Raw genomic sequence first — 22,203 nt, forward strand, 5'->3', positions numbered from 1 at the left:
ATTTCTTGAGACGAGAGCACACCATGCTACAAACTGATCAGGCAACTGATGATCTTGTCATAACTTAATACAAGAAGCATGAGAACTGAAGGGTGACAGAATTGTGTCCTGAAATGCTAAACTGAATAACCACATGGTTCAACTGGTACAACCTCCAAGGAAAGAAATCTGAACATTTGTACCCCACCCCCCCCAAAAAGAAATATTGTATGCACAATTTGAAGAGATTCCAATATGGTTTGACAATGCACCGTACTTGGTGGTCTGTAAATATTAAAACATGCAATGGATCACTCAATACTGAAGGAGTATATACTTACCTACATCATTGCATATCACAATATAGCCATGTATAGGACCCTTTGAAGTGTCACTAGGTTTCTTCCATGTAACTGTTGCACTTCTGGCATCACAAACTACTGTAAGGTTCTCTGGTGCTTCTGGAGCTGTTGTAAAAGAAAAATAATGGGGAGAGTAGTAAATATTTGAAAGAAAATGCAAAATATTCCTCTTTTTACCTACTTTAATTAAATGAAATTTCACTGGATACTAAAGCAATATACCAATGTAATATTTTTCTTAGTCTCTTTTGTTCAAAGAAATTACACATAAGTATAAACTGAGTATATGTAAAAGCACCTGTCATGGTTTAACCCCGGCTGGTAATTAAGTACCACACAGCCACTTGCTCACTCCAGAGGGAGGGGGAGGGGAGTTGGAAAGGAGTATAAAACTTGAGGGCTGAGATAAGAACAATTTAATAATTGAAATATAATAAAAATGAAAGAACAATAATAACAACAATGACAATAACAGTTATAATAAAAAGCAGGAGGGAAAGAATAAAATCCAGAGGGAAAGGAAGAAAGGAACACACAGCGCACAAGGCAACTGCTCGCCACCCCCCTGACCGGCACATCCCATGGTATGGAATGTATGCAATGCCTCTGGTCTGGTCAGCTGGCCTGGCTGTGTCCCCTCCCCCGTTCCTTGTGCCCCCCCAGGCCGGTTTGCTAAGGAGGCCTGAGGAGCTGAAAAGTCTCACATCAAATCACATCAAAGCCACAGCACAGGCTCCACTAGCTCCTAAGAACTTAACTCCGTCCCACCTGAAACCAGGACAGCATCATATTAGAGCAATTTCAAAAATTAAATTAATTCAGGACAAGGTGAATACATCAATACCCTATATTACTAAAATTGTCCAACATTTCCAAATGTTATATATTGGTTTGATTTCTTTATAATTTAAAAAAAAAAACTTTAAATGTCTGACCTGCATTTTTATTTGCAGGTTACTTGATCTAGGTTGATTTCCTTTTTACTTCAGAAAAAAAACCTAAGCTACTTCCAAGGATGATGCTTTGGAAGAACACATCATTTTATCTGGAGACATTATTTGCAATTATGCTATCACATATTTTTCAAATCAAGAACTTAGCGTTTGTTTTTGACAAAGCCTGCACTTTTAGGTCTGGTTTTGGTTTTTTTTTTCATTCACAGTTCCTTACATTTGGCTATGTTCTCACCCTCAAAAAAAAAAATCACCATCTCTGAGAGAAGGAGAGGAAGGCATCAGACTGGAAGACTGGGACTGAGGCTGGAGAGGGAAAGGCAGACTGTGCCTGCAGCCAAAGAACAACCACAAGGGCAGGAGACAAGGCGGGAAGAGCTGGACAAGAACCTGAGAGTAGCTGAGCATGCTGCTCAAAATGTATGTTCAACCCCAGGAAACAGAGATCGTGGGATTCATAGTAGCGGTTTCCAGAAAGAAGTGAAACATAAAGGAAAAATAAGCATTACACTTACCACCATAATCTGTTGTTATGTTGAAGGTTTGGCTGGAAACATTCTTTTCAAAAAATTGTATGGTACCAGTGCAGCTGTACTGATGGTTGGGTAATAAACCATCCAGCTCTGTACAATTTTGGTTTAGTTCTGTAATGTCTGATAAACCTGTAGACAAAAAAAGAGCTTTATCAATATTTTTCACAATTCCAAAAGTACATGGTACCATTTTAACTAGGATTTTCTCTACCATATTTATTTAATACAATTTGTAACAAACTATCATAGATAGTATTCCAAACAGAAAAGCATTCAATGTAATCCAAACACTAGGGTTTAAGTTCTTTTATACTAACTTAGTTTGCATAGATCTTTAATTTTCATCAGTAAAGCTCATATGATTTGACTTTCTAAGAAAACAGTTTTCCCACCAAAATCAAAACATTTCATGGGAGTCTGGCAGAACCCTGGTGTGGCTTCTTAACTCTTCAGCTCCCTAAAACATGCAATCCCCAGCCCCAAGCATTTATCAAACATTTTTTCTGGGACACATAAGGACATCCAGAATCCATATCTTCCCCACCACACTAGGCGCCTTTCATCAAGCAGATCTTCAGGCTGGCCGGCTCAAAGGGCAGCAAACCTGGATTCTTGCCATCCAGGAGCCTGCAAAGCCAGCTGCCCAGTAGTCTGCAAGGGATCAGCTCACAGCAGACCCACAGACTGCAGGATTCCCAGTCTCTCAGCTCCCCTTCAGACCATCAAGCGGAACCTCAAAATCTCCAGAAATCTGCAGTTTGTGAAGCTGGTAAGCTCATGAGCTCTCTGGGTTTGAACTTTCCCCAGACCTGCAGTGCCTGGGGACCATAGTCCTCAGCCTGGTGATCCCAGAAATTCTGAGCAGCCTTTCCCTCAAACTTGTACAATTAATTTAAATCTGCCAGTCTCTCATTGAAAGACAAGATCAACATTGCTTTTTAAAATAAAGAAATAAATTTTAAAAAACTTTTTAAATACCTTAGAGGTGTCTTACCTTTGCAGCTAACAGTCACATTAGCACAGGCAGAGTTTTCCCAACATAATTTTGCAGATGTGCTGGTTTCATTCTCAACTTTGAAAGCATTATTGCTGCTCTCTGAAAAGGTTTAATATTATATGTGACTGTGACATTGGCTATATTGATTCTTTAAATAGCAATTTTTTCTTTTACATTTGTGGACTTGTTCTACAATATGAAGATACAATTGGCACAGAATAACATACAAAGAATTTAAGAAGGGATGGAAAGTAAAAATTGAAAAAGCCTACAAAGCTTTTTTTACAAACCTAAAGACGCTGCTGGTATTAAAATATTAAATGAAACTTTTAATCCAACAATCTCTTTAGTGAACAAAATGTCCAGTATAAATAGTAGCTTTCAAGTGCTGGCTGGTCTTGCTATTGCTAACCATGCTGTATATTGCTAATTTAGTTAAACTTCCCTTTTCTCCTTTACAACAAGAAAATTATATTTTTTTACACCCTCCTTTAAGAAAATACTGAGATGTTTTAAGATGCAGCTTCAAAATATCTTGCAAACCAAGCACAAAGTATGAAAATCTTCTGAGTCTTTGAAAAAAGACAACAATAGACAGACTAAGTAATCCAGGAAAGATAAATTGCTGTATGTAGAAAAGGAAAAGAGAAAAGGGAAAGAGAAAAAAGGGAAAGAAAAGGAGAGTGGAGAGGGGAGAGGGAAAGGAACTACTAAAACCCTTCTACCCTTCTATACCTACCAGGTGGAACAATAAGATATTCGTCTGCACAATTTTTAACTCTAACTGTATATCTCATGCATCTCTGAAGTTTTACTGTATAAGTACTGGAATCCACACGAAAGTTCTTATACCCCAAAATAACATATTCTCTGTTTTTTCTGAGATTTTTCAGTGTAACTTTAGCCATGTTCTTGTCATCTTCTACACGTGTTATAATGTACTTCATATCTAAAATAAAAAAAGAGCAAACAATGATTTTATGCCAAATTTTAAACCCATTAAAAGTTTTATCGCACCCCTAGTGCCATATATGTTTTAAGAATCAAAAAATGCAGCAAAATTAACTGCTCCATATTCTTTATTTTTATTTTTTACTTTAAACAGTTGTTAGGTCAAAACAGAAAATTCCCTTAGGAAAAAAAACACCCTTTAAAATAATTCTCTATGTAGGAAAGTTAAAGAATTAAAAAGATGAGAATTCCAGAACCAGATTTGCTTTAATTTCAAATGTTATTTCAAAATGGAATACTTTGTTTTGTCACATTGAATCATTTGCTTGAACAGAGATTTCAAATTTTCTTATTCAAAGCATTTCACAACCATCTAGTAAATAATGGCTATAGTTTGTCCTGACAATTAGAAAGGAGAGGTCTCTAATTCTGAAGAGAGATAAACCAATGCATAAACTTTAGTTTTACTTTAGTTATGAATTGCGGTTTGCAGCATGTGATTATCAGCATGATGGGGAAAAATTAGAGAGTGCCTAGTGGAAGGAAGGCAGATCTCTTCTGCAGCCATGATATCAACAGCATAGTGCAAGGCAACTTAACAGAACTGTAAATGAAGATGAGAAGACCACAAATGTTTATAACTTTATTCCTACTCATCCAGAACTGGAAGACAGTTTATAAAATAACCTGAGATGCTAACTGGTCAGTTTTCCTTTTTTTCTGTATTTGAGTTTACTGATTTGGTCAAATGTCAGCACTGTGGAATAGGAAAGGGTTTGGTTCTTACCACAAGGTTCTTCAGTTGTCACTATGGGAGGCTCTACAAGAAAAGAATACAAAACAAAATGAAGGTGTAGCTCAGCAGGTTTGGCTTTTGTTTTTCACAGAGCATTGGGGGAGGGTGGCTGATACTGGCCAAGACTCTTCATTCATTAAATTCAATACAAGTAATTGTATTAGTATTCCACTCACATTTGAAAAGGGAAGAAAACATCCACTACACATAACCTCATTTTTAAACTATTTATTTTAGGGATCATGTGTCTTTCATCATTTTCCAATGACATCACTGACTACAAATCAAACTGGTTGTTAATAACTTTTCTGCATAAAAAGTTACACAAGAGTATTCCAAAATCACACATTCTCATAGCAGTATGATAAGCTGTAGCAATTTCCCAGGATACGTAGGCTGTGCAAAGGCTAACTGAACAGTATCTGATGTCACTAAAGAAACGAAATTTACCTACTTTTTGCACAGTTACTCTTACCTTTGGAAAGAGATTTATGCAACAGTACAAATCATTTTACAACTATTTTTACAGTGAAATGCCCAAAAGAAATTAAGAGTTGGTTTTTAGAAAATCTGTATGGAAGCTTGAGTAAAGAACTTCATCCTGAAAACAATTGCTTAAAATATACTATAGTATAAGTATTACCAAAAGAGACTGATATTTATTTTCTTTCATAGAAGACAGGCCCTAGATTTGCATCCTTCCAGACTGGGAGTCATCTGGCTGAGTAGTGCTCTTGAGAGGGTAAACTGAGAAGGGCCAGGGGAGAGTTACCAAGACGGTTAGGGGCAGACGACCCACAAGTAAAAGCTAAACTCAGCTTGTCAAAGAACTGACAGCAGCTTACAGCTGCTTGAAGGGCAGTTACAAAGACAGTAAGAGTCCAACTCCTAGATGTACTTTGCCCAAGCACACACATATAGTTTTACTGACCCGAGTAATTCCTTACAGCCCAATTGCAATAATAATATGCGTAAACATTTGCAACATTAGATCCCAAGAAAATGTTAATGCAAAGTGAAACAAAAGGTGAGCCACCAGAAAACAGAGAAGCACACAGATCTTGGATGTATTCATACTGTTTTGCTGCTTGGGCAAATTTCTGTGAATATCAAAAGGAGTACTGACACAGTAGTTGACAGACTTCCCCTGCTTACTATGGCACTGTGTGGAAATAATTTCTATTTTTCACTTGCTTGACAAGTAGCAAATCTGGTATCTTTAATATCACTCATAAAGTATTAATAAGATTCCCAAAAAAACCCCTTAAGTTTAATGCAGTTGTATGCCTAATTTGTATGCCTAAGTTTGATAAGAGAAATTCAGAACAAATTCCCTCATTCTAACACATTTTCTGTGCTTGCAGCATCATAATTGCGATAACTGTGTGCAAGTTTGTCACCTATTGTGTGAGTGGGGATGATCCCAGTGTTTGCTGGCATGCTGACTGGTGAGATGGTGCTGTGCAAAGATGTTGAATTGTAATCATCTGTAAGGAAATAAACAACATATCAGCATTAAAAGTAAAATTCATTATTTCATATGGCTGTGTCATCAGAAATGTCTTACACTATTGCATTATTTTATTTTCTTCTGGGTTTTTTGTAATTTAGAGAAGAGTGCTGAAATAAAAATCATGTTAACATACCCAATAAACCAGAAAATGAGTATTTGGCTAGAAAACAAATTTTGGGGGCGTAAACCACGTAGTAAGGAATTTTGCAATGTACGAGGACAAAGTTTTGGTCATTATTTAGGCATAATCCAGGATGAAGTCAACATAAAAATGGCATTAATAATTGCCAACTGGGAAAAACTTAAACATTTTTCTACAGTCTTATAGTAAAATGCAGTAATGAACAGTGCTTGTGCTTTTTCAGAAGAAAACATCCAGTAGTGTGCGCTGGCCAGATCACATACCTTGCTTACTGTATTACTTACTATATCTTAGTATTTCTCTCCCTGCTTATAAACCACTGACAGGTTTCTGTATTCTCTTTTAGATCCATTCCTAGTGCTCTTGCTTTGGCAACAGCATTGTTGACAGCAGCTGGAATTTTGATACTATTGTGATGTCTACAAGACTTAGCCATCAGATACCAGATTCTGGAAATAATTCTGGTATTGTCACTACACCAAATTGCAGATGCCTTTTCTATTTGATGAACCATAAGCTGGAAAAGGCTACCCTGAGGCTGAACTGCTGAGCTTTCCCCTACAGTTCAGAGAGCAGCAAGTGGTGTCTAAAGGAAGATGGCAAACCTGATGAAGCATTCTCGAAGGCAATGGAAGCGCGTGTGGTGAGGGCAGCAGTGGTGCGTGCTGGGTTGCTGAGTCCCGTGGCAGGGACAGAGCCTGCATGCGTGGAGAAGTATGTGCTGTCTGCAGGAAAGGCACCTGTAGCGAGAGGTACAGCAGTTTCGTTAACGCTTCGGAGGCTACCTGGTCAAGGAAGGACACAAAGCTGCACACACCACAGGACTGGGCTGGGGTGCTCTCGTACTGGGGCACTGTGAGCTCCTTAGTCAGCAAAGGCACACCAAACACTCCAGGTGCCGGGGGGGTCCAACAGGGGTCAGCTGAACATCCAGTAAGTATAATCTTTTTTGGCACTGACTGTACCTCTTTTTTAAATGTTGTGGTTTAAAATATACTCAAATTCATGACTCAAAACCAGATTTGTCCAATATTCCTGCCTCTTAAGACAGTGTATTTCATTTCATTGGGCTGAACGAAAAGGCAATACACACTCTGTGAGATAATGGCACACAGGAAAAGGAGAGAAGAAATGATCAGAAAAAAAATCAGTGCGGGTCTGTAATGTAAATTAAAAGTTGCTTACCAGGTGTAGTCGTTGCTGACTCAACTCCTTAGAAAGAGAGAGAGAGAAAGAGAAAGTGTAAGTTAAACTTCAAGGAATTAAACACAAGCATATATGCCAAAAATATAGACAGAAACATTCCTTCCCCTTAACCATCCGTGGAGCTTTCCCCGGGGAATTATACATTCTGAAGTCATATTTAGTGGCATGTAGCAACAACCAGACCCCCAAAATATAAAGCCATACATGATATGTGGACTGATAGTGTCCACATTAAAAATAATTTTTCCTTGAGCCAGGAGTCTATGCTGTGCAGCCTGAGGGGTGGAGACAGCACCAGGAGGGCTGTGGTGCTGCCAGTTCACTGAAACAGATGAGTAGCAACGCTGTGGTCCTGAATTCACTGTTACCTTCAGCGGTGCCTGCAGGTGAGAGTGATGTGGAGTGTGCAGGTGGAGGTGACATAAGGGAGGGAGAGCTGGTGTTTGCCAGATTTTCATCTCCTGCTGCACAGTGAGGAAAAAATACCAGGTGAGCAATGCATGAAAGTGAGAAACTCGTTGCAAACAGAAAGGCTAACAGCTGCTCTGAATTTTTTAGCAATAGAACAAGCGGTAATGGTTTTCAACTAAAAGAGGGTAGATTTATATAAAATATTAGGAAGAAATTCTTTACTGTGAGGGTGGTGAGACACTGGAACAAGTTGCCCAGAGAAGCTGTAGATGCCCCATCCCCGCAAGTGTTCAGGGCCAGGCTGGATGGGGCTTTGAGCAACCTGGTCTGGTGGAAGGTGTCCCTGCTCATGGCAGGGGAGTTGGAACTAGATGATCTTTAAGGTCCCTTCCAACCCACAAACCATTCTATGATGATTCTTTGATAATGTTGAATTGTTTCTGCCTCTGGCAAAAAAGAACACATTCACGTTGCTCTCCGATTCCTACCCAGGCTGTGCAACACATACACTTGGCTTTATTGCAAGAGCCTGGCTTGCAGTTAGGTCTGCAAGACCACTAATTCCAAATTCCCACTGATTTGATTGGGATGCCTTTGTGGCAAAGAGATTTGATCATCCTTTAGCAAGGTGTCAGAGATGCACTGACTTCAGGTATTTGAAAACACAGCTGAAAGAGGCGAATTGGTGTGCAACTTGCAAAAAGCCCAGACGGATTGAGGTGATTTTGTTTCATGTTGTTGACCCAGGAACATCCCTCTTCCCACAGTCATCAGATCCTGCTATGGTGCCTGAGGAGCTCTGCATGAATTGCAGGAAAGTGCCACTGTGACAGCTCAGCATCAAACTCTCATCTAAGAGCTCAGGAGGAAGGGGTGTCCATAAGGAAAACATGAACTCAAAACAGCAGCCTGTTATAGCTTGAATTCTGATTGCTTTCTTCGAAAAACATGTTTTAAATCCACACCTTTGATTTAATTAAAATAAAAACCTAAATATGTCCTCATCCCATTAACAAATGTTGTTAGAATATAATTAACCTCAGTCAACACACATCACCAGATGGCTTTAAGAGTGATGTGGTTAACCAATGTATGATAGAAGTAGATGCCAGTTCAGCTAAAACAGAAAAGAAGCAATATGGTGGTCCTGAATTCACCATTACCTTCAGCAGTGCCTGGAGGTGAGAGTGATGTGGAGCGTGCAGGTGAAAGTGACACAGGGGAGGGAGAGCTGGCAGTTGCCAGATTTTCATCTCCTCCTGCACAGTAGGGAAAAGATATCATCAGTGAGCAATGCATGAAGGTGAGAAGTTCATCTAGAGTAGACAAAGGGAAATGGTTTGTATGGCTTTCTGCGAGCCATGCTTTTCAGAACATATTTGACTGGGGGATACTTAAAATTTTTCATGTTTATCAATATATTTTGCAATACCAAAAGCTAAAACCCTCAAATTATTTTGCATCATCACAGAGCAGTGTATAGAAGTAGTATCAACAAATAGAAGGTGACGTTTTCCTGAACGAAGACCAATTTTATTGCTAAGAAGAGACATCACCACTAATTCTGTTGTCACGAAAAATCCTGTCTATAATTCTCGCTACACAAGGGCTGCAAAGCCAAGCCTCAGCGTTCCTGAAAGTCGTTTACTTTCTCTAATATTAATTTATAAATGGCAGCACCCTTCCTGGACCATCCTGCTGATGTTTAAGAATCTCTCCAAATAACTCTTATCTTCAGGTTATAAAATAACTCTTGACTTGAGCTGGGAGCCAGGAACTTTTCACAACTATAAAACAAGCCTCACTTTTACACTCTGCTTTGAAATCCTGACCCAAAACATTTTGTGTTTATGTAATGTAAAATTTCTGTTGCTAGAGACAAAAAATAGATGGCAATGGCTGGAACCATAAGTTTGTCCTCATCGCTATATTCTTTACTCATTTTGAGGATTAGAAGCTTCCATTCTGACATGAGAATCCTGAAATCATCCCGAAAGTATGCGTATTCCCTCAAGACATCTCTCTCTAACAGGCCGATATGCTTTCAGCAAGGAACAAACCCACTTGGTCAGGAATTCCTTGCTGTGACTGTCCACAAACTGTCATCTGCCCATCTGGGTCTTCCTTTCTCTCCCTTTTTCTACTACTTTCCTGAATTTTGGGGTTGTTTTGTTTTGTTGGGTTTTTTTTGCCATTTGTGTTTTTCAGATACTGCTTTACTGTTTATAATTTCTCTGTTATTTCATCTTCCCTATGTGGTACTTCACAACTGTTGTAGCTCTACACTTTTGAAAATAAACTCCTTCAAACTTTAAAGCAAAAATCCAGGTTTATGTGAAAAACTGCAATACTTATGAAGGATACGTGTTCTATTGCCCTGTTCATGTACCAGCATCAAACCCACATATCTCACCTCTGACACAGAAGCTCAACACGGGCAGATCTCCTGGGACTCCAGGATTTTCTCCTTATCGACCCAACAAGCAGCAGCACATGTTGGCTGCTCAATAGCCACCATGGATTCTGCACCCCGTACAGACAGTTCAGACGACCAACAATAACCATTAATAAAACACAACCAGTGATGACAGTCACCTGTGGAGAGTGAGCAATTTCTTTATGCTCAGAAGTGTCATGAAATGTGTATAAGCCATAATATAAAAATGAATGTAAACAAAAACTAAAATCTTGTAAATACTTTTATAGTGAACAGTTGAATTTGTTGTGGACTGTACATTATTCAAGATCTCTTTCTACAAATTAAAATTTGGAAAAAGCCAATAGTCTGGTATTTTAAAGAAAAAGTATCAATGAAACTAAAATGAAGTTCAGCTAAAATTAGTAATGCAGAGCTACCTACTTCATTCATTATAGAAGTAGGGAGAGATGTTGCCTAAAATCTGGTCCATGAGGTGAGGATAAGGGCCTGCCTATAGTTTTTCTGAAATCATATGAAACTGTCAAAATAAAACTGTTCTTAATTGTAAAAATATAATCTGTAAAAAATGTAGTAGACTGACAACAGTCTGAATAACTTAATAACTGAATAAATGGCTTAGAAGCCACAATGTTAACAGCTCTAGTCTATATATCCTGAAACACAGAACCACATTTACTTTTCTAGAGCTACAGAATTGGCAGATGAAGCTTCCCAACCTGAGAGATGTTACAGACAAGAAGAAAAATGCAGACAATTTTTTGAATTATTGATGTATCTCCAGCATCTGCAATTAACAGTAAGGACTGGAACATTTATTGACAGCAATTGTCTAATCTAACTGTATACATTAGACTGCCAAGGAACCTTGTAAAATCTAACATGTATATTCATTCATATTTGCCACGAGCAATCAACTTTACATGCATCTTCATGTTTTTTTAAACTCAGTGTTTGAAAGCTGGTCACTCTAAGTTCCATGACATGATTTTTCTTTCTTCAACTGGCTTATGAACTGAAGAATCAATTATTCCCCCTCCTTCCCAAATCTTACTTTGGTTCAGCTCATTAAACATACCTTAAGTCAAAAATTAACTTTCTGTGAGCATCTATACAGATCATCCTTCACTTAAACAACTGTTTCCAAGAGAAGAATAAAAGGAATTGCAGAGAAAGTCCTAAATGAAACTCTGATCAGAGATTAATGAAACATTTAGAAATACTTTTCAAGCTATTTACTGATCTCTAATTCAAACATGATGAAGACAAAAATATATACTTCAAGATTCCCTCTTCCAAATGAAGGAAGATACAAGCAAAAGAGGGTTCATAAGACTGTCACAGTGTTGAATTTCTCGTTGCCTCACTCATTCCCTTAAGATTCCTGTGAAAGTCCTTTTCCCCATCTTCTTTCTTGCAAAGTTAGGAATAATGCTACTAGCTTAAATACAGCATGAAGTTTATTAGCTCACTCACGGTGACAGATGCTAAATGTTACACACAATCATAGAACTCGAGGTTGGAAGTGACCTCAAGAGATCGTCTAGTCCAACTGCCCTACTCAGACCAGCGTCAAGAGTAGATCACTTCTTAAAACAGGAGGTTTTTTCCCAGGCTTGCCCTTTTTTCCCTCCAAATAAGTACTGGAGTTTTTACAGAATTTCATGGCAGTTTTATGTCCTTCTAAGCATTTTAGAGGTCTCCTGCTCTTCTATGATTCTATTTTATTTTATGATTTATTACAGCAATGGAATAGGATGCAGTTGAGAAGAATTCAATAGGTGGCACTAGAACACTACAAACCCCTCCCAAACAGCAAAGCAGATACATTGCCCCATATAAATGGAAGGGGAACAGAGGATCCCAACACACCAGACTGTGTTACTCCAATATTAATAGGCATATTGGTGCACTTAATTTACTTTTCCCAATACATCCCACAGGTAACAATTATGTCTCGGCTAATCTCGGGTTACCAAAGTTAACCTCAAAGTCAAAACTGTCTGCTCACTGCTCATGTTTATACTCTAAAAGATAACTCTGGAATTTTGAGAGCTGAAATCTAGTATCATTAACATTTAATAGGGATGTCCAGCCCCCAGAAAACATGCCATGCAGTATGAAAGCCTGATGATTACAAAACTAAGCAAGTTGCTCTGGGTTTAAACAGGAACTATCCCAAACCTTTTCTCAAATCTTAAATTACATCCAGTGATAAGACATTTTTAAGATAGTATGGGTATGATAGGCTCAGATAGCCCAAGCAGAAGGATTGAAGTATACAAAAAGTTTCTACTACTGAAGGAACTTTTCTAAGCTTCCCTTTCCCTTCTCTTGATTTTGCCACCAGTTGGTTCCTGCTGACTTACCCAAAAGATTTGCAACCCATCAGTAACGTTTGAGCAGATCCGGCCTTAGTTGGGTGCCCTACAAAAAGGTCCAGCCAGCACACCCCATGGGCAGGCAGGAGCCCGGCTAATCACTGCTGTTCCCTTTGCTCTCTGGCTACCAGCTGGCAGACAGTGCAGCTGCTGCCTGGAAAAAAGGTTTGAGAGGGAATGACAGGCTGTCGACGTAATACACTTGAAATGGGTGAGCTCCTGAAAGCTCAAAGACACTCAGGCCCTGGGAGTGAAACATAGGACTACCGTATTTTGAAGAACCCTTTCAATGTTCATCAAGAACAGCAAACACAAAAACTGTGAAAGAAACCAGGTCACAGAAGAGCCAAACGCTTCAAAGCCTGAGAGCAGCAGGCTGTATGGGTCACATTGGAGGTACGGGAGCTGCTCTGTCGCCGATGCAGTAGTGATGGCGCTCACTGCAGTGAGCTGTGCTTGCACCTGTGTAAGAAGTTACAGCTCACTGCTGTCCTTCGGGAAAGACAGAATAAAGTGGAAAAGTTTTCCTCTTGGCAGGACCAAATGACTCAACAGAAGGCAACTCAGAACTAGAATACCGTGTCTCAAAGAAGTCCAGAGCCTGATCTTCTTGAGCAGAAGGAGGTACCAGCACACGGTTCCTGTGCACGTGTTACTAAAGGGAGCTCCAGCTTATCCATACTGTTGAATCTGCCTTAAGAGCCTAAAAGCACTATCATGTTTATACAGGAAAAAATACATTAGCTGATGACAAGAAATGTGCCTTTTAGCTCAGTTGTGCTGTTGAAGTTGCACAGTGGGTAAAATAGACCCAGTTTTGTATTTCCTGCGGAGCTGGGCCAGGGCTGGCATTTGCACGCCAGCAGCTCAGGCTGTCCCCGCTGAGCACAGGAGCGCTGCAGCGTTGCATTCCTTGATGCACGCAGCATAGAGAAGCCTGGAAAGGAGGATGTCTTTCTGCTAATAGTGCATTTGGTGTTTTATCTAGGGTGATGCCATACCAGCTGGCTCTGAACATCCAGCTGCACTCTGTGTGTCTTTGCCAGGCCTGGGGAGGGAGCAGAGGAAGCGATCCTTCCTCTCAGCCTCGTGTCTGCAAAACCATTGGCAGACAGGGGTTTCTGCCAGGAAAAATGCTTAGTGATTCTCCAGAGCTGCTGCTCTTTTCCCAGGATCTCTCCATCCTTCAGCATATTGGACAGACCCCAGCAACCCCCACATTACACAAAGCAGCTAGTGTAGGTCCAGATTCTGTCTTCCCTCTTTTTACAGCTGAACAGCACTGCTTCAGCGAGGTAAGGGCTCTTCACCTCTGCACCAAAAGCAACAGGATGTGGTCTGCTTGCTCAGATGGAGTAAAACTCTTTGAGGGGGTCTTCAAGCAAACAGCACAGACATTAGTCAGCTCCACCGCAAGCCAATACTAAATTGCAAAAAAAAAGAACAGTTCCTGGTGGGAGGTGAAGGGTGAGTAAGGCAAGGAGCCTTACAAAACGCTGCCAGCCGCCCTTCTTTGATTTATTTTTAAACTTCAAGTGGGATAGGATGTAATTCACACCTACTTTAAGGCTCTCTTGTGCTGCCAGAACCAGCTAAAGGGACCTTAAAGTAAATGAGCATCAGGGCCAGAGATGTTACTGCTTCTTTTTGCTGCAAACACGAAATAAAGGCATCCATTGCTACTTTATAAATAATTCTGGGCAGATCTATGAATAGGCTAGCAAACACTTAAACGTCTCGGTAATTCTATACCACAGAGGACCCCTCAAATTTTATAGGTAGGATCATGTGTGCTGAAGTGCTTTCATAACCACAGACTGCAGAATTACACTTTATTCTTTATCACTAGCTCTGGGGAAGAAAAAAAAAAAAAACAACAAAAAACTGTTCCCAGTTTCTGTACAAACGGTTGGGTTTCTTTAATTGATTAAAATAATGCCATATAAATTCACATTAAAAATATATGAAATTTTGCATGTTTTGAGTCAACTCTTTGAGTTTAACATGTAGAAACTTCTCTGGTAGCTGGGACATTTCAGAGGGTCCTAAAAAAAAACCCCTACGCTTATGGTCATTGAAGATGCAGCTACAAAATCACTTCAAAGTAATTCATAACCTAATTGGCAAAATCTTCACAGCCTTACAGTAATCATAGGCATGCTATACATTTACGGTAGCTGACAATCAAACGTAAGTAAATATTAAAATATCTATTCCCACAGGCAATATTTAGAATATTTATTTTCACTGGAAATTAGGGATTACAAGTTGAAACTGTAAATTTTAATGTAACAGAAATCCTAAAACTTTTTGATTGAGAAATGCCCATTGTTTCCTTTTGAATCAGGATGTAACATCCATTCTGACTCTCCAAAGTGATAATTAGAACAGTTTCCACTTGAATTTCTCAAAAGATTTCTTTTTACACAAGTTAATTAATGATTGGCTCCCATAGTGGCTCCTTAACGCACTGCGATCGTTGTGTAAGAGCCTGAGCCTGTCACTCTGTCCCACCACCTTTAATCTTTAGTTAAAGTATACACCTGGGGAGCCAAAGGCTTTTTTATTCCTGAGACATCTCCAGTGCTCAGACCTGCACTCCGCTGTGGAAGGCGCAGGCTTCCAGCAAACTGCACCCCAGGAATAAGTGCAGGCCTGCACTGCAGCTAAATATAATAGGAGGTGCTATTATTCTTTTAATGAAAATTAACCTTTGAAATTAATGCTTGCTCATGGTTCCTAACATCTATGACCCTCTCCTTGCTGTCCAGCTTCCAGGATGTGAGTTGTCTCTCTCCTTCTTAATTTCAGAGTCAAGTATAAGCATTAAGCTGCATTGACAGTATTGGAGAAGGTGAAAAATTCAAATTAACCAGCAATCAAGTACAAGGGCAGCAGTCAGAAGAAAGAGATGGAATTAAGAAGAACTTATAGCTGGCAGATACAAGGAGGAATACAATGTTGCAGGCTCAGGAAACAGAAGGAAGCACAAACATCAAAGTTTGTCAACAGTCATTATTTAAAACAAAATTAATACCAAGATAGCTTCTGCTAACATACAGAGCCTATTCTAAGGAAAGGACAAGAAGAAAAGCACAATAAAAATACTGAAATAATACTTTTTCCTCAACTGATCTAAAATGAAATCAAATATTTCTGACCATTTAAAAAAAAAAAGAATTTTCTGATTACACAAAATAAATTTGAGTTTAATTTTTCCAGAAAAAAAAGAACCACAGAGAGAAACAGAAATTTCCCTCAAGAAATATTAATGTAATAGAAACAACATTTGTTACCAATGATATCTGGAATTTCTTACAACCATAAACCCAAAGTAGAACAAAAACTGAAAGCAGCAATTCAAATACTTTTTGCCACATAGACGGTTCTAGCAAACTTAAAATAAATATCCAGGACTACAGTGTATGTAGCAGGCAGAAGGAAGGCATTTCAACCAATTGCACTGCACTTGAAATGACATCCTCAGTCTTCATAGGACTTTAACTGCAGTAACCCACTTGTACAACTGCAGCTAACGACACCTTTGCTGCTCTGTGGTTTCTCTCATGCTGTTTACTTCTGTTTTTCTTCTACAGAACCCTACTCAAAAGGAAGAGGGTGCAGCATACTGTGGTTTAGAGCTTAAGTGCTTCCAAATGGTGAAACTGAGTTACCATAGCACCCACATGCTCAAGCAATCAGACCTATCTCAGTGCTAAACCACAACTTCTCTAGTGCAGTCATGAAATTTCCCTATTAAATTCCTCTTCACCAAATTTGCATTTGTAATTATTTTTAGTTGTACAGGTTCATTAATGTGAGAGTGGGGGGTGGCAATCTTTGGGATAGTGTCCAGGCTGCTTTGCAGGGAGTACTTGTTACCATTTGAATTGTCTGCAAGAGGGGAGAGTATCAAACCCCGATGTAACAATGACTTCAACTGTGAAATGCTGGCTACTATCCACAGTCCTTGATAAATACCTATACACGAGGAATGGAAGATCTGCCAGTATTTGCTTGGCAATTTTGTGCTATGTGCAAAAGAAAAACTCCTGTTTGCTTTGTTTTCTGTATATTTTCAGCATTCGTGCATGTCTAAAGTCAAGAGCCAGACTCACGTTGACACCATGCTAAACTTGTCTGTTATCAAGGGCCAGTCCCTAAATTTAGTTATGACTTTTCTAGCCGTGCTGTACCTTCCTTGATCTTCCTTTCCCACATCTACCATGAGCAGAAAGAAACACTTAACACCATACTTCTCTGCTTAACGATACCGACAGGTTGGTTCTGGATTTGTTGAATCCATACTGTTTACAGCAAGCAAAAGGAGGAAAGCAGACACAACTATTACATTGTCCTCTCAATTCCTCGTGTTTTTGCAGTTGCCCACTCTGTCACTCCTGGGGAGCTATGGAGCACAGCTGAAGGCAGTTCAGTTCTCAAGAGTTTTGACCAGAAAAGGAGGCTGGGGCTGAGAACTGACTGACTATTGGTGTGGGGTAGGGGCAACCATTGGACCATGCGTTACTTAAATATCTGACTTGCTTCTCTATCTACGTCTGAGTTCCTTCAAGATAAAAGTATTACCTGGTTTTGCAGATCTCTTCTTGATGGCACACTATTTTTTACAGAATTTTTTCAGCAATAGAAAATGGGTCCTGTGCTCTGCAAACAAAACCAGCTTGGAAATACTTCTCTAAACTATCTTTAATCAGCTCAAATATCAAACCATAAAAATTCTAGTACTGTATGAATAGCAGCATTATAGCCACTGATAATATAAAGCCTGCTGAAATCTGAAATATCTTCTGTTTGGTAGAGATCTATTAGCATGAAGTCCTTAGATCAACAGCTCTGTACCTACTGAGAGCATTATGTCAGTGGGGACTCTAATCAGTGATTTTCAAAAATATGCACCCAGTGATTTTTTTAAAAGAAACAAACATTTCTTTCAAGAAATTACATCTGTCTATGAGCTTTTCCTTTTTGTAGTAATATTTTTCTCTGATCCATTGCTATGTTAAAGACCCAACCAAAACCAGCTAACTGGTGTGGGGGAGCTGAGGGAGGAGTGCAGATGACAGAGGTAAATAGTTGATATTCAGGTGCTCTGAACTTCTGCGTCTCCAACTGACATGACCTGGATTTGCACATACTTTGCTTTCCTAAAAAAATAGGAATCAAAGCACAGTCAAAAGTGGAAAGAAAATGCATAGGCTCTGAAAAGAGACCATAACATTTTCTTTCATTTTTTTCATTTTTTTTAACTTTAGATGCATGTTGTATTCTAAGCCAGTAAAGAGTTTGAGATGGAAGCCTGATTTTCAAAATGAAGCTGCTTCCTCTTAATTTAATTATATTTATAATGCAGAAAAAAAATCAGTATTCCTCAATCCCAACCATAACTGCTTGGTGTGATGTTCTATGCAGCCTGTAGAAGACAACTTATGCCTGGAAAGGTTTCAGTCAGACAATATGGAGAAAAGGAAAGGAACATTTCCAGTGTTCCAAAAGGAATATTAAGATTAAACAAACAAAAAACCAAACCACCCACAAAACTTGAGACAGGCATTCACAAATTCCTAGAAAATGTCTATGCTACAAATAAGCAATCTAGTACCATGTAAATTCACAGATCCACTTGTCATCACAAACGGTTAGTCCCTAACAAACCAATTCTTTGATTTTTTATGCATTGCAGGTTTTTTTTAATGAGAAGTACATATAAAGGTACCACAGGAGTGCCATGGCTTCACCTTGGCCAAGGGCTGAGAGCAGGGCAAGCAGGGCTCAGTGGTGGCACACAGCTCCATGCCAGCAAGACCAGAGTGTGATGAACCACAGAGCACCAGTCCACCAGAGCAGCACCCAACAGTGCTGCAAGGGCGTGTTCCTGGGGGCTGCTCCGACAGTCTGACAGCACCTAGCTATCGAGACCCTCGGCAGTAGGAGCTGGGGACAGCCCACAGCCCCACACGTCTTTCCAAGGTTGCAGTCAGAGAATACCTCTGGTTCAGTGACACAGGTAAATGCACAGGTGGTAGCTGCACTGTTCCCACAGGATAGTTCTTCCCGTCACCAAGGTAAAGCTCCCATTAATTCAGTATTGCTGCAAAAATCACACATTTCAGGTAGCGCCCTGAATACAAAATTTCTCACACATGCAGGAGATGCCAAGTGGCTCACAGGAATGGTGCTTTGAGGACTGCAGTGGTGTTTGCTGCTACTAAAGCATCCCTGTTACAGAGCCCAAGGCTGGAGGTGGGGAGGCGTCACCTTCTGTCTTTGGTGAGAACACATCCCACGGTTCAGACGAGCACAGTGGAGTCAGTGAGGATCTGACTTTATCTGCTCACAAGAACAACGCAGTTGTTTAATTGAATTCTCTGATGAGTGTGCTGTTCAGGCCTGAAAAAAACTAGCTGCTTTACTCCAGCAGAGTAAGGCACATAGCAGCGCTCTGTACCTCCAGTGTGCAGCACCGGGTTTTACTGTGCTCAGTTACTCTGCCTGCATGGTCCCAGCCTCTGCAAAATCCTTAACTCCAGCAGAAAGGCACAAATCAGAATAAAGATAGAAAATTTCGTTTTCCAGCAATCTGTCATTAGTATTTCTACAACTTCTTGCTCTGAGCTTAACAGGGCCGTCAGCAGTCCCCGTGCTGCATGAGCCAAAGTCCCAGCCTCCCATCTCCGAGCAGCAATGCTCTAAACTATCCTGCTAGTCTCAGTCATCTCCTATGACCCAGATTTCTTCCAGCCTGAAGAGAAGATCCTAACCAGCACTGGCTGATAGACATCTAGCTTCTGTTTCTTGAAAGGATAGAGAGTACAGAGAGAAAAAACGCACCCGGCTCGGTGGAGAACAGTTCCGTACCAACCCTGCCTGCTGGGCAGCTCTTTCCCCCTCCAGGGCCAGCAAACTCTGTCTTTCAAGGGAGAGTGATTTTACTTGGTTACTATCCTGGCTTCTGGTTTTTTTCCCCTCTAAGACATTCAGGCCAGAAATGATGAGAATTGAATATCATTCATCAAATATGCTAACAGAATAACATTTTCGTTGTTCATAAAATATTGTGACAAACAGTATTTACTGATCAACAGCCAAACCAGCTGTATACTTCTTAGTGTAGCATTTAAAACACAGTCAAATATACACACAAAATGTTGGCAGGAAGCATCATATAAGGGTCAGATTCTACCACCGCTTTTCATGCAAAAATAATTTGAAAAGTAATCCATTCAGTGAAGCATATCAATATATTATAGAAAAACTGCCTGTTAAGAATTATTTATATCTATTTGTTATCTAAACTAATATGGAATCATTATTTTTTTTATTGAAAAGCAGAAATTACCAGTATTTAAATTAATGAAAATTTCCTATATTTGACATATAACCTGAAATCCATCTTGTACTCAGCCAGTATGAGGAAAGTTGGGACCCCAAGTCCTATCCAGGGATTCCACATTTTACTGCTGTGTGAGTGGTCGGACGTACCCTCCATCCCTGTGCCTCTGCAACACCCCATGCAAAGTGCAGATAATGGCACTATCCTACTAAACTGGCATATTGCGATTAGAAATTCAATAAAAATTACGAAGTTTGCACAAAAGGGATCTGAAAGTGCTATTAAAAAAAATATATGTTCACATCCGCCTGATTGCATAAACAGGAACAGTCTAAGGGCTGCAGAGAGAGAAACTCCTAGAACCCAAGCTCCCCAGAATGCTGCGCGCACACATGCAAAAGCCTCTCACTATCTCAAAATCTGGATTGCAAAACCTGGGATCTGCCCCTTCAGGGAAGCTGAGCCAGCTCTGTTGAGAACAGACCTGTACTTCATGTCATGCCAGAAGCAACAATGAAGAGATTTCAGAAGGGAGCTGAGCATGCACAGCTCCTCCTGAATTGAATAAAAACTTTGAGTGAAAGTGATTTCTCAATCCCCCTTTTTTTTTTTTTTTTTTGAAAATCAGATCGTCAATTTTGGTGGCCAACTCTGGGCAGTTATCTACATTTTAAATGTGTGCTTTTTTCCCTCTTTCTCTGTTTGCTACTTGCATTACAATAAATATGAGATGTGAGCCCCAACTTTTAACTAACAATCTATCTGATAACCACAAACAGAGGGGAAAACAGTTCATCTGATTTTGCTTTTAAATCCTGCGCTGCCCATTCTTTTCTAAAAGACAGTGCATGCTGAATGTTTCATGAGATTAAAATAATGGCTCAGAATAGAAGGACTCCACTCTGCTCACAGAGATTGGTGGTGCCCCATATTCCAGCAAAGAAACTGTGAAAATCTAAAGTTCATGTTCCTCAGGATTTGAAGACTAATTTCAGTATCGTTTTAAATAATTCAAGGCAAAAGAAACATAAACAGCCTATGCTTGCATCTTTTGTATGTGGCAAGCAGTTTTCATTAGCATTTCATAAACATTTTCTGGTTTTCATTTTTTATTATAATTTTAATTTTAAAACTATTAATCAAGCAGTCTGGACAAGAAAAGTAAAATCAAAGATACTAGATAAAGATGCTAAACAAGAACTTAGGAAAATAATTTTATGCACCTTTCAAAGTATAGGGACCCAGGGAAAGCCCTCAGGCCAAAGCTAAGAGAACATCCAATTTCATGCTCCAAATAATTTTACACTCTTTATATAGGCACAGCAATGCACAGGCCAAGAAATTCAGCAGATCTGTAAACATTTCTCATGTCTGATAATAAAAGGAAGTATATAGTAGCATTGCATGTCTTATTACAATAGCAAGAACAGCTCCCACTTGGAAGTGGGAGGTCAGAAACCCGATCGGATCTGTAAAACAAGTCTCAGGCTTGTATACACACATAAACATAGCTGGAACATTTTGGAAGCAGCATGTGTCATGTTTTCTGTGAGGACTGATGGAAAAGCTGAAGCAGAAAGGCACAGTATATGCAAATCTTTATACTTTCAAAGTTTACACTTTAACATCATTTGGTTGAAATGCTGATGAATTTATGACCATGTGACCTGGTTAATTTAACTAAGGGAATACATCAGAAAATTTTCAGTTGTGCAGGTTAAGACACTTGGACATATTATTTAGCACCTATACAGTGTTTCATATATATGTTGCAAAAATTTGATAATATGAACGAAAGAAAAAGGCCAAAAAGTTCTGTTAAGTGTCCAAGAGACCACTTCTGCCCACAAATTCATCATGGACTTCAGTAGGAATTAAGCTCATAGTTTGAATTAAGATGATGTTCTGAATCAGGACTGCTACAGAGTCAAGAGTGTGAGCATGTAACACCCCTAATATCACCCCAGCCACAAGCACAACTAGGAAGTGGGCACTGACAGTGCTTAATTTAGCATTCAGCTGTGCTGGCTCGGGAAGGCACGTGAGCTTTTTCTGTGCCTGTCACTTGGTACGTGTAGTTCAGCTCCAGTCTGGAATGACCTGGCTTTCCATGGGCTGCTCTGCACTGTCTATGCTCTTTGGAGTACCTGGATAAACTACGATCAAAACCCTGCATAGTCTACCGTACCCA

At 39.6% G+C, this 22,203-nt stretch overlaps 1 protein-coding gene across 13 annotated transcripts in view; it reads right to left on the reverse strand.

The window, feature by feature from the left end:
• Nucleotides 1-22,203, reverse strand: part of PTPRC (protein tyrosine phosphatase receptor type C) — a 69,260-nt gene that overhangs the window by 22,279 nt on the left and 24,778 nt on the right. For 2 of the 13 annotated variants that reach the window (XM_013302894.3, XM_013302895.3), the window contains 10 exons: nucleotides 9,007-9,102; nucleotides 7,801-7,896; nucleotides 7,412-7,438; nucleotides 6,832-6,966; nucleotides 5,972-6,058; nucleotides 4,563-4,595; nucleotides 3,564-3,773; nucleotides 2,822-2,923; nucleotides 1,810-1,956; nucleotides 321-446 (listed from right to left, as the gene is read on the reverse strand). In XM_013302894.3, coding sequence (XP_013158348.2) covers nucleotides 321-446; nucleotides 1,810-1,956; nucleotides 2,822-2,923; nucleotides 3,564-3,773; nucleotides 4,563-4,595; nucleotides 5,972-6,058; nucleotides 6,832-6,966; nucleotides 7,412-7,438; nucleotides 7,801-7,896; nucleotides 9,007-9,102 — 1,059 coding nt within the window. The remainder of the gene's footprint in view (nucleotides 1-320; nucleotides 447-1,809; nucleotides 1,957-2,821; nucleotides 2,924-3,563; nucleotides 3,774-4,562; nucleotides 4,596-5,971; nucleotides 6,059-6,831; nucleotides 6,967-7,411; nucleotides 7,439-7,800; nucleotides 7,897-9,006; nucleotides 9,103-22,203) is intronic. The other 11 variants (XM_027793350.2, XM_055814977.1, XM_013302896.3 and 8 more) reach the window with 10 other exon arrangements.

This window comes from Falco peregrinus, chromosome 10, assembly GCF_023634155.1.
Source record: "Falco peregrinus isolate bFalPer1 chromosome 10, bFalPer1.pri, whole genome shotgun sequence".
NCBI classification, from domain to species: domain Eukaryota; kingdom Metazoa; phylum Chordata; class Aves; order Falconiformes; family Falconidae; genus Falco; species Falco peregrinus.